Source organism: Vipera ursinii (assembly GCF_947247035.1).
Source record: "Vipera ursinii genome assembly, chromosome: 1".
NCBI lineage: Eukaryota > Metazoa > Chordata > Lepidosauria > Squamata > Viperidae > Vipera > Vipera ursinii.
Window position 1 is genome coordinate 11,148,309 of NC_139512.1, and position 11,530 is coordinate 11,159,838.

General features: G+C 50.6%; 1 protein-coding gene and 1 long non-coding RNA gene across 2 annotated transcripts in view; one reads left to right on the plus strand and one right to left on the minus strand.

The window, feature by feature from the left end:
- LOC310641964 overlaps positions 1-11,530 on the minus strand; it is a 222,014-nt gene that overhangs the window by 93,326 nt on the left and 117,158 nt on the right. The window lies entirely within an intron of this gene.
- Positions 1,111-10,418, plus strand: MICOS13 (mitochondrial contact site and cristae organizing system subunit 13). Its single transcript, XM_083365161.1, has 4 exons — positions 1,111-1,192; positions 4,274-4,430; positions 6,695-6,746; positions 10,013-10,418. The coding sequence occupies exons 1-4, from the start codon at positions 1,164-1,166 to the stop codon at positions 10,108-10,110; spliced, it is 336 nt and encodes a 111-aa protein (XP_083221287.1). The 5' UTR covers positions 1,111-1,163; the 3' UTR covers positions 10,111-10,418.

Here is an 11,530-nt window from a genome sequence, read left to right on the forward strand (position 1 = left end):
GGTCGGACACGACTTCGCAGCTAACAATAACAAACAAAAGATCTGTTACGAGCCCACCATCATTTTTAAAAATGGGAAGGAGTTCTAAGAGAAAAACACTGTTTTAGATAAAAGTTCAGGGGGGTTTATCTACTTCAGACAGTTGTAGAAAGAAAAAGATTATATTGCTGGGGAATTCTGGGAGTTGAAATCCACCCGTCTTAAAATTGCCGAGGTTGAAAAATCCTGATTTATATCACTGGTACAATAATGGCAAGACCTGGTTGACGTCATGGCCCATTCAACGGGGCTCCAATCAGTCAGATACAACAATGAAGGCTACGTGTGGGTCCAAAAAGTCAAGATGGCGGCCACGAGCATGCAACTGAAGTCCCACCCTTATTTTATGTCGCAATGCTTGTAAAAAAAGGTGGGTCTTTGATTGCAGGCGGTGTCTACCACCTTGGCTTTTGGGGGCGTATGTAAAAAGAGGAGGGCATTGAGGCCACCATCTTGACTTTTTTGACCTCTGCTGCTCAATGGCAGTCAGCACGCTTCACTAAGGCGGAAAGCCGAATTAGGAGACAGTGACAGCGTTGAAAAGATGTTGAAAGGGTTCAAAATGTTGCTAGTTTAACGGAACTAAACTGTGCATGTTCTAACCTGGCCAGCAAACTAAACGTGGCTATCATGGTTTCAACCGAGAGTCTAGCTAGCTCACCCACGCTAAGACAAGGCAGGGTTCCCACGACTCGTTAAACCCCCCACCGACCCAACCTAGGTTTAGGGCCCGGTATGAACCAAGCTGCATTCCTTAAAGCAGGGGGGTCTTCAAACTTGGCCCTTTGATGACTTGTGGACTTCAACTCCCAGAATTCCTCAGCCAGCCATGCTGGCTGAGGAATTCTGGGAATTGAAGTCCACAAGTCATCAAAGGGCCAAGTTTGAAGACCCCCTGCCTTAAAGAGCAAACAATGCAGAGTTTGGAAGGACTGCGCTCCCGGGCGGCGGGTTGGGGAGGCGAGGCGCTGGCAATCGACAGCGTTGCCCCGGCAGCCGTCGCGTCATCCGCCTCCCCCATTCAGCCTACAATTCCCGAAAGGTCCCGCGAGAGGAGGCGGTCCCTGGCAGGAAACGGCGCGGTCGGGCGCAGGGCTGCCCTTGGAAAGAGGCATCGCTCCGTCATGGCGCCGCGCGCATTCCCTTTGCTCAAGTGAGTCGGGCGGGCTTAAGATGGTTTTGTAACGGCAGAGAAGGCTAATGGAGGGGGGGGGCTCGGAGGGGAAAGGTCAAGAGATGGGACCCCCCCCTTCCCTCCCCAGCTTCCGATCCTTAGTTCAGCTGAGCCCCTTCCTCCAGCTTCCCCCCCCCGCCCCCCGCTCAGGAATTCTGGGAGTTGAAGTCCATGAGTCATCAAAGAGCAGAGGTTGCCTACCCCTGGTCTAGGCCTAGGCCGCTTTATGACTCGTGGACTTCAACTCCCAGAATTCCTCAGCCAGCCACGCTGAGGGGAAAGGGAGAGGTTTCCAAGCTGAGCCATGCTGGCTCAGGAATTCTGGGAGTTGAAGTCCACCAGTCATCAAAGAGCAGAGGTTGCCTACCCCTGGTCTAGGCCTAGGCCGCTTTATGACTCGTGGACTTCAACTCCCAGAATTCCTCAGCCAGCCACGCTGAGGGGAAAGGGAGAGGTTTCCAAGCTGAGCCTTGCTGGACTTCAACTCCCAGAATTCCTGAGCCAGCCATGCTGAGGGGAAAGGGAGAGGTTTCCAAGCTGAGCCATGCTGGCTCAGGAATTCTGGGAGTTGAAGTCCATGAGTCATCAAAGAGCAGAGGTTGCCTACCCCTGGTCTAGGCCTAGGCCGCTTTATGACTCGTGGACTTCAACTCCCAGAATTCCTCAGCCAGCCACGCTGAGGGGAAATTTCCAAGCTGAGCCATGCTGGCTCAGGAATTCTGGGAGTTGAAGTCCACGAGTCATCAAAGAACCAAGGTTGCCTACCCCTGGTATACGGTCTCTTGCTGGAGCAGGAGGTTGGACTAGAAGACCTCCAAGGTCCCTTCCAACTCTATTCTGAAATAAGTCTTAAAGTTGCCAAGATTGGACACCCTTATCCTAGAACAGGGGTCGGCAACCTTGGCTCTTTTATGACTCGCGGACTTCAACTCCCAGAATTCCTGAGCCAGCATAGCTGGCTCAGGAATTCTGGGAGTTGAAGTCCGCGAGTCATAAAAGAGCCAAGGTTGCCGACCCCTGTCCTAGAAGAAACGAAAAGAAAACCATTTGAAGTTATGACTGACCCAAGAAAGGGGAACTGGATTCAAAGTTCTGGTGGTTGGACCCATTCTTGTGGTCACGGGACTGAACGTTGGCCACGTGGCAACAAAGCCGCATTTACAGCCATTTGCCACGTCCCTTGGTCACATGACCACACAGGCTCCCTCCCCAGCTTCGGATCCTTAGTTCAGCTGAGCCCCTTCCTCCAGCTTCCCCCCCCCCCCGCCCCATCATCCCAGGTCACAACTATTTTTTTTTTGCAGAGGTTGCAGATTTCGTTTTATGTGGACCACAAAAAAATACACGGGATTGCAAGGGATTCTCACGACGTGAAGACCCCTTCCATAGGCAGAACTTTGAGGGGTGCGGGGTGGGGGCGGCGGGGAAACCGGTTTTGCAAAACGTTTTGCAAAATTGCCTTGTCTCCCTTTGCCCATTCAATTCTACCTAGCCGGTTACGGGTAGTCCTCGATTTAGGACCACGACGGAGCCCGACCTTTTTGTGGCCAAGCGAAACGTTGTGTTAAGGGAAACGTTGTGCTGCGGTGGTTAAGGGAAACGCGGCCGTGCCTAAGTTGGGGACACGGTCTTTAAGTGAATCTGGCTTGGCTTTTGCTCGTCAGAAGGTCGCCAGAGGGGAGTCGCGTGACCCCCAGGGCACAGCAACCGTCATAAGTATGAACCCAGTTGCCCTGCGTCCCAATTTTGATCGCGGGACTGTCTTGTCAGTTGGTTTTTTCCAGGGCTGTTGTAACTTTGAACGGTCACTAAACGAATTGTTAAGTGGAAGGTGACCTGTATGGCTCTCCGTTCGGTCAGTGTTTCTCAACCAGGGCCACTGTAAGATGTGTGGACTTCAACTCCCAGAATTCCCCAGCCAGCACGTGTTGGCTGGGGAATTCTGGGAGTTGAAGTCTGCACCGCTTGCGTGGTTGAGATTGAGATTAGGTCAGGGGTAGGCAACCTCGGCTCTTTGATGACTCATGGACTTCAACTCCCAGAATTCCTGAGTCAGCATAGCTGACTCAGGAATTCTGGGAGTTGAAGTCCATGAGTCATCAAAGAGCCGAGGTTGCCTACCCCTGGATTAGGTGTTTAGGCGCCTGGTTCGATTTGCTCGCTCTTAATGCAGTTTTCGTCGTGGCCGAGGAAGAGCCGGCGGTTAGGTTGGGCGAAGAATCCAACAGATTGGGCTGCATTTGCAGGCAGGGAGAGCTTTCCCTGTTGAATTTCAGCCCACTTTCTCTTTACAAGGTCATTTCCTCCTGTCATATGAAAAGGTTCAGCCCTTCCGCAGCTGTGGAGGGGGGGCCTTGGGGGGGGGTCTTGAGGGGGCAGCTGTGGATGGGGGGGGTCTTGAGCGGGCAGCTGTGGATGGGGGGGTCTTGAGGGGGCAGCTTTGGATGGGGGGGGTCTTGACGGGGCAGCTGTGGATAGGGGGGCCTTGGGGGCAGCTTTGGATGGGGGGATGTTGGGGGCAGTTGTGGCTGGGGGGGTCTTGGGGGCAGCTGTGGATGGGGGGGTCTTGAGGGGGCAGCTGTGGATAGGGGGGCCTTGGGGGCAGCTTTGGATGGGGGGATGTTGGGGGCAGTTGTGGCTGGGGGGTCTTGGGGGCAGCTGTGGATATGGGGGTCTTGGGGCAGCTTTGGATGGGGGGGTCTTGAGGGGGGCAGCTGTGGATGGGAGGGTCTTGGGGGCAGCTGTGGATGGGGGGGTCTTGAGGGGGCAGCTTTGGATGGGGGGTCTTGAGGGGGCAGCTTTGGATGGGGGGTCTTGAGGGGGCAGCTGTGGATAAGGGGGCCTTGGGGGCAGCTTTGGATGGGGGGTGTTGGGGGCAGTTGTGGCTGGGGGTCTTGGGGGCAGCTGTGGATAGGGGGGTCTTGGGGCAGCTTTGGATGGGGGGGTCTTGAGGGGGGCAGCTGTGGATGGGGGCGTCTTGGGGGCAGCTGGGGGCCGTCTCCTCATTGCTCGTACCCCCTGAACGTACTTCCAAAGGACCCTGTTTCTTTTCTCGCGCAGGTGGGTGGCCAAAGCAGGACTGGCTGGCGGTGCCCTCTACCTGGTTTACTCCCAGGGGCTGCTGGGTAGCAGCGATAAAGGGGCCTACGCCCTCCATAAAGCCAAAGCAGCTGTTCCTCCAGCTGTGGAAGAATGGACAAAGTATTTCGGCTGGCAGGTGAGCCCAGAGCATCCCGTCGGATCATCTTCTGGCCTGACACAGATCCTGGACAGACTTTGGGTGGGGGGGGGGGAGCGCTGCTGATCGACGTACGACGGGTACGATTTAGTAACCGTTCAAAGTCACAACGGCGTTGAAAAAAAGCAACTTAGGACCAGTTCTCACACTTAAATGACAGCTGCAGCGTCCCCAGAGTCGCAGGATCAGTCTTTGCACGCTTTGGCAACAGGCCTGTATTTTAGCATGGCTGCAGCATAACTCCAGGTAATCCCCGAGTTACGACAGCTCACTTAGCGTCCGTTTGGAGTTATGGGATAAGCACCCCCTAGTGTTTGCAACCAAGTCCCAAAATTATGAATGTTGCATCCCTGTGGCAGTGGTTCGCCCTTACAAACAACCGCAGAGGGTGTGCAACATTCACCCTATTTCCAACCCCCCGTACACACAACTGCTTCCCCCTCCCATCCTGCCACGCCGGACTCACCTTGCAAAGATCGGTGTCTCCTCTTTGCCGCGGTCTCTTTGCCTTTTGAGGGACAGTAGAGTCAGCTTGCAAACGCTTTTTGCGCCGAGAGCAAAAGCTTCTGGGGGCTTTGATCTTGTGTGACTTCAGGGGGTTGGACTAGAACACAGGTCCCCAAACTTTTGGGCACCGGGGACCGGTTCCGTGGAGAGAGATTTTGCCACGGACTGGAGACTGCATGGTTTTGTGTGCTGCCTGCATCTCACGGATGGGGCTTTGCTTGTTTGAGCAGATCAGTTGCTGGCATGCCCACGGTCAGGGTACCGGCCCACGGACCAGGGGTTGGGGACCCCTGGACTAGAAAACCTCAAAGGCCCCTTCCAACTCTGTTATTGTTATTGTTACTGTATTCGGGCACCCATCCGCTTTCGCAGAGAATGGGTATCTGAAGTCTGCATCCAGATGTAACAAAGAGGTTGAGACTCTAGAAAGAGTGCAGAGAAGAGCAACAAAGATGATCAGGGGACTGGAGGTTAAAACATACAAGGAACGGTTGCTGGAATTAGGTATGTCTAGTTGTAGCTCAGTGGGTTAGGACGCTGAGCTTGTCGATCAGATGGTCGGCAGTTTGGCGGGTCGAATCCCAAGTGCCACGTAACAGAATGAGGCCTGTTACTCGTCCCAGCTTCTGCCAACCTAGCAGTTCGAAAGCACGTAAAAATGCAAGTAGAAAAATAGGGACCACTCCGGTGGGAAGGTAACGGCGCTCCGTGCGCCTTTGGCGTCCAGTCATGCCGGCCACATGACCACGGAGACGTCCTTGGACAAGCGCTGGCTCTTTGGCTTTGAAACGGAGATGAGCACCGGCCCCTAGAGTCGGAAACGACTAGCACGCATGTGCGGGGGAACCTTTACCTTACTTTACCTTACCTTAGTTTAATGAAGAGAAGGATGAGGGGGCACATGATAGCAGCCTCCCAATATCTCAGGGGCTGCCCCAAAGAAGAGGCAGTCAAGCTATTCTCCAAAGCACCTGAAGGCAGGACAAGAAGCAACGGATGGAAACTAACCAAGGAGAGAAGCAACCTAGAACTAAGGAGAAACTTCCTGACATTGAGAACAGTTAACCAGTGGAACAACCTGCCTCCAGAAGTTGTGAATGCTCCAACACTGGAAGTTTTTAAAGAAGAGACTGGACAGCCATTTGTCTGAAATGGTATAGGGTTTCCTGCCTGAGTGGGGGGTTGGACTAGATGACCTCCAAGGCCCCTTCCAACATAATAATAACAACAACAACCTGGTGTGCTGGAAGGGAAATCGCCCTGATCTTCCTCAAAGGCAAAGAAACCGTGGCAGAGAGGAGGAGGCAGATCCTGGCAAGGCAAGATTGGAGTGGGGAACCCTGAGGTGTCTCAGTGGGTTGTGGAGACCATGGAGGCCTGTTCCATCACTAGCCCACCCCCCACCCACCCACCCTGCCCCCCATGGATTTCCCCACCCTGAGCTACCTCCTGTGCCTTTAGCAAACCGCGCATTCGATTAGCGGACGCCTGGGCGAAAGTAGGGACCAATCCCGTTCAAGATACGCGATTCGCTCTTGCGAATCCTCGGGTTATGGAGTGGAACGGGCCGGCTCCGTTACGTCGGTAACTCTTGAGGATTGCCTGTCATGGAATCTGGTGTGTTTTACGTCAGACTTTGTTCTTTTTCCCCCTTGCTTCTCCCACGTTCTCTCAGCTCAGACTTAGGCCTTTTCCGGCAAATGTCTCAACATGTTTTCCCTCTTTCCTTTCTGTAGCTGCCAGAGGTCCCAAAACCTGAGATTTCTCTCTGCAATGCCTGGAACTCAGGTACGGTGTGTGTGTGTGTGTGTGTGTGTGTGTGTGTTAACCAGGATATGGCAGGGGGTGTTAAATGGGTTTTTCTGAAGGTGGGAAAGCCGTGTGTGGACCGTATTAAAAAGCATGGCTAGAAAACAGCTCTAAGGCGTGTGAGGTTGTGTGGTCGCACATCCGCACTGCTGTTAATTCACCTTGTCTGGTGTGAGGCCAGCAAGCAGCTACCAAATGTGACGGCCTCTAACTCTTGACATGTTACTTTTTAAAAAAAGAATTTTATTTCATTGCAAAAAAATAAAAAGGTTAAAATAGAAACTTTCAGGCTGGAGGAGGGGAACAGTAGGGGAAGTTTAAAACGTGACATTAAAAAAAAAGAAAGAGAGGCCGAAAATAACAAAAATAAATAATAAAAATTACTTCCAACTCTCTTCAATACCAGTGTGTGTATTTGTGTGTGTATGTATATGTATATGTGTGTGTATATATCTGTGTGTACACACACACACCTGTTTTAGATTAACAAAAGAAAGATAACAGAACTAAAAATGTAAAGATATACATGCCATACCTTCACGTAATAACAGCAACAATATATAATATAATTTCTGAATCTAAATAATATATATCTCGATATATATAGGTGCTCCTTGACACAACAACCGTTCATTTGGTACCTATTCGAAGTTACAACAGCAACGGAAAAAAAATGATTTCTTGGCCGTTTTTCACACTTAGGACTGTTGCCGCGGTCATGCATTATGATTAATAAATAAAGTTTTTTACAAAGTCAAAAATATTTTTTAAAAACTGGTTTTACAACGTCAAATCAACGTACAGAAAAGAAAGAAAGTGAAAAAAGTAAAGAAAAATGAGTAAATGGAAAAGGGAGGGAGGGGGGAGAAAAGGAGAGGGGAAGAAGGGAGGAAAAGGAGGGAGGGAGAGAAGGAAGAAAGGAAAGGAAGTAACTAGATCAGGGGTCTTCAAACTTGGCCCTTTTATGATTTGTGAACTTCAACTCCCAGAATTCCTCAGCCAGTGTGCCTGGCTGAGGAATTCTGGGAGTTGAAGTTCACAAATCATAAAAGGGCCAAGTTTGAAGACCCCTGAACTAGATGATAGGTGTGGGAACGGCCAGAATTTGGTTTCCCAAGAATTTGGTTTCTCACCCTTCAGCCTTTCCAGACCCCCCCCCCCCCTAGTGAGCCTCCCTCTTGGTTTCAGTGAGAGCACACACTCCTGGCTCACAGGGGGGCTGGCATGTGGGAGGTTTGGGAAACGCTATGATAAAGCCTTCACATACATCTTTTTTTTTTAATTTTAATCCCATTTATATCCCGCCCTTCTCCGAAGACTCAGGGCGGCTTACAAGCTTAGCAGTAGCCTTCATTCTATGTATCTGCCTGCTTGTTAGGGCTTTCACACACACACCCCCCAAGCGGCATTATTACAAAGTCAGCTTAATTGCCCCCAACAATCTGGGTCCTCATTTTACCTACCTGGGAAGGATGGAAGGCTGAGTCAACCTTGAGCCTGGTGGGACTCAAACCCGCACTAATTGCAGGCAGCTGGTGTTACTTAAGGAGGCATTAGCCCACTGCTCCACCAAGGCTCTTTTGGTACCTTGTTTTTGTGTGATCTCATAGGCACCTGAGTAATCCTTATTATGTATCCAATTATCTATGTATGCTATGTTATATGAGAGGGATGGAGTTTTTTTTGTAATGTTGGAGGTGAATAAGAGTTCAGCAGGCAGTGCTCAAGGGAGTTCTTTTTCTGGAGACGAGGCTGCCTGGCTGGTTCAAAGCTCTCTATCGACCCAGGTCTGATTTCTTTTCCTTCGTCTGAATTCCTGTCCCTACGTCTGAATTTCTTTCCCCTTCAATAGGAAGGAAGGAAAGAGGAAAAGGGGAAGGGAAGGGAAGTAAACAGAATGGAAAGGAAGGAAACGCTTCTAATTGTCTCTGGAGATTCTTAGCCATCCGGGTCATGATTATTTTATTTTTAATTTATTTATTTTAATTCCATTTATATCCCGCCCTTCTCCGAAGACTCAGGGCGGCTTACAAGCTTAGCAGTAGCCTTCATTCTATGTATATGCCTGCTTATTAGGGCTTTCACACACACCCCAAGCGGCATTATTACAAAGTCAGCTTAATTGCCCCCAACAATCTGGGTCCTCATTTTACCTACCTGGGAAGGATGGAAGGCTGAGTCAACCTTGAGCCTGGTGGGACTCGAACCTGCACTAATTGCAGGCAGCTGGTGTTACTTAAGGGGGCATTAGCCCACTGCTCCACCAAGGCTCTTTCAATGATTGTCCCAAAGTTGCTTTTTCAAAAGGCAAATGGCCTTCCTTTGTTTTTCCTTGAAGACGTTTCACATCTCCTCCCAGAAGCTTCTTCAGTTCTGACTGAATGGTGAGGAATGGAAGGATTTATATGCCTTGCAGTCACCCGGTGGTTAACACTCTCTCTGAGCGTCACTGAGGCCAGTTGGAGGCTTATCTCTCAGAGCTGAAGAAGCCTCTTGGGAGGAGAAGTGAAACGTCTTCAAGGAAAAACAAGTTGCCTTTTGAAAAAGCAACTTTGGGACAAAGGCTTCTGATCTGCGTTACAGCCATTATAAATGCATTTCTATTTTATTCTTTTCCTTCGCTCCATATCCTACCCTTCTTAAGCATCAAAGCAAAGCAAATCACAAGCTCACGAGCAGAGACCATGTTTCCCCGAAAATAAGACCGGGTCTATTTTTTGGGGGGGGGGGCTCCAAAAGAGGCATCAGGTCTTATTTGGGGGGTAGGCCTTACCTTACCTCCTGCACCAACAGCCCTAGCCATCCGGTCCACTTCTTCTGGGACCAAAGTTCTGCAGCTGCACTCGGGCTTGCATTTTGCAGCCAGGCCTTTCCAGAAGGCCTAAGCAGCCGAGTACCAAGCTATGGATTGAAGCCATAGCTCGGTTTCTTGGCTGCACAAGCCTTCCAGAAAGCCCTGTGACTGAGAAATGCAGCCTGGCTGCGGAAGAAAAAGTGGGCCAGCAAGGAGAGGCCTGGCTGCAACGGTAAGCGGGTGCGGGGTGCAGCTCCACACCCATACCCCTGCCCTAGCTTGATTTTTAGGCCTGTGCTTCGCCCCAAAACTAGGGCGTATTTTTGGGATAGGGCTTACGTTAGTCCCACCTCCCAAAATCAAGCTAGGGCTTATTGTTGGTGTAGGCCTTACTTTCAGGGAAACACCGTAGTTGATTCCTCTCACTTTGGTTATCCTTTTTTCCCCGCAGGGGTCCGTACTGTCATAAGTGCACTTTCCATCGCCCCCACCAAGAGCTGCGAATACACAAACCAAGGATGGAAATACGTCAAGGAGCTTGTGAAGTGAAGTGAGCTGGAGCCGCTTTGCGTTCTCTTGCCGTCCAGTCGAAATATCTCTTGCCGTCCAGCTTTGCAGAAAGTAACCCTGTTTAGAATTAGGGTTATAAAAGAGCCAAAGGACAGCCTCTTTTTCCCTCGGACTGTTCTGACTCTTGATTTCTGTACTTGGCAAAGCCGACTCGAGGTCGGGATAAAGCAGTTGGGCCCCGTCTCTTGGCCGCGTTACCAAATTAAAGTTGGAAGGTGTGGGTTTGCGAAAACAGGCCGTTACTCCATTTCTTTGAGGATCTGAGAAGTTGCCGAACGATTCAGGTTATGGGTTTGGGAACAGGGAGGTGTTGTGATTCAGGGTCAGCCTGTGGGTTCGGCAGTTGGGTCGGACGACTCAGAGGAGGAGGGCGATGTTGAAGACCTTGCTGAGGGGGTTGAAGATCTTGCTGATGAGAGCCCTCAGCCAGGCCCCTCCCACTTGGTCACCACGGAGACCCAGCTGTGTGAGCCTGAGAGCGTGGATGAAGATGACCCACAGCTGGCCCTGTTCAAGGATGCCCGACGCAGGAGGCAGTCAATTAGGAGTAAACAGAGGAAGGCAATGGGGCTTCTCGGAAGGAGGCAGAGAGAAGCCACGCCCTGAACTCTATAAGGGGAATGTGTGGGGAGGGCTGGTTTGCTGAAGGCAACCACTCGGATGGTTCATGCTTCTTAAAGCTCCGGTTTCTTGGTTCGTGTCTTGTTTGTTTTTGTAGCTATAAATTTGGCAGGCGTAGTTCCAGCCTCTTTCCGTTTGTGGAGGGGTTGTCCCTGCCTTTTCTGCAGGGCCGGTAGCAGGCTGGTACAGAACAGGAGGTAGGAATCAGCGGTTGGCTTTGAGGTGGGTTCGGTGGACACCAAAGGGGTGGCCCGTGGTGGACACCCACCTTGAGAAGGATTTAAGAGAAGTCCAGGATCATGGTTATGGAATTAGAAGTGGCTCACCAAGAGCAGGTTTAGCTTTGAGAGAAGATGACCATGATATGCAAAGACGATAGTCCTTCTCGGATATCCGAATGGAGGTCACACAGACCTTCAAGACTGCCACACTCGCAATCCAGAATGCAGGAGATGGAAGAGGTCAATTCTGCTTGAACGTTAGGAAAATTTCTTAACCTATAAACAAAATGGAACCCAGGAGCTGGTGTCCTTTATTGGCCAGGTTCAAATAATTTAATTTAATTTAATTTAATAACATTTATATACCGCCCTTCTCCCTGAGGACTCAGGGCGGTTCACAGGGCAGAATAAAATAGCAAATACAAACATTAAAAAAAGATTAAACAATTGCCCTAGTTAAAAACAATGGAAATACAGCGCTAAAAACCCCAAGAAAAATTAAAAGACCAAAGATAAAACAACCCCAGCAACCCCACACACATACACACACACACACA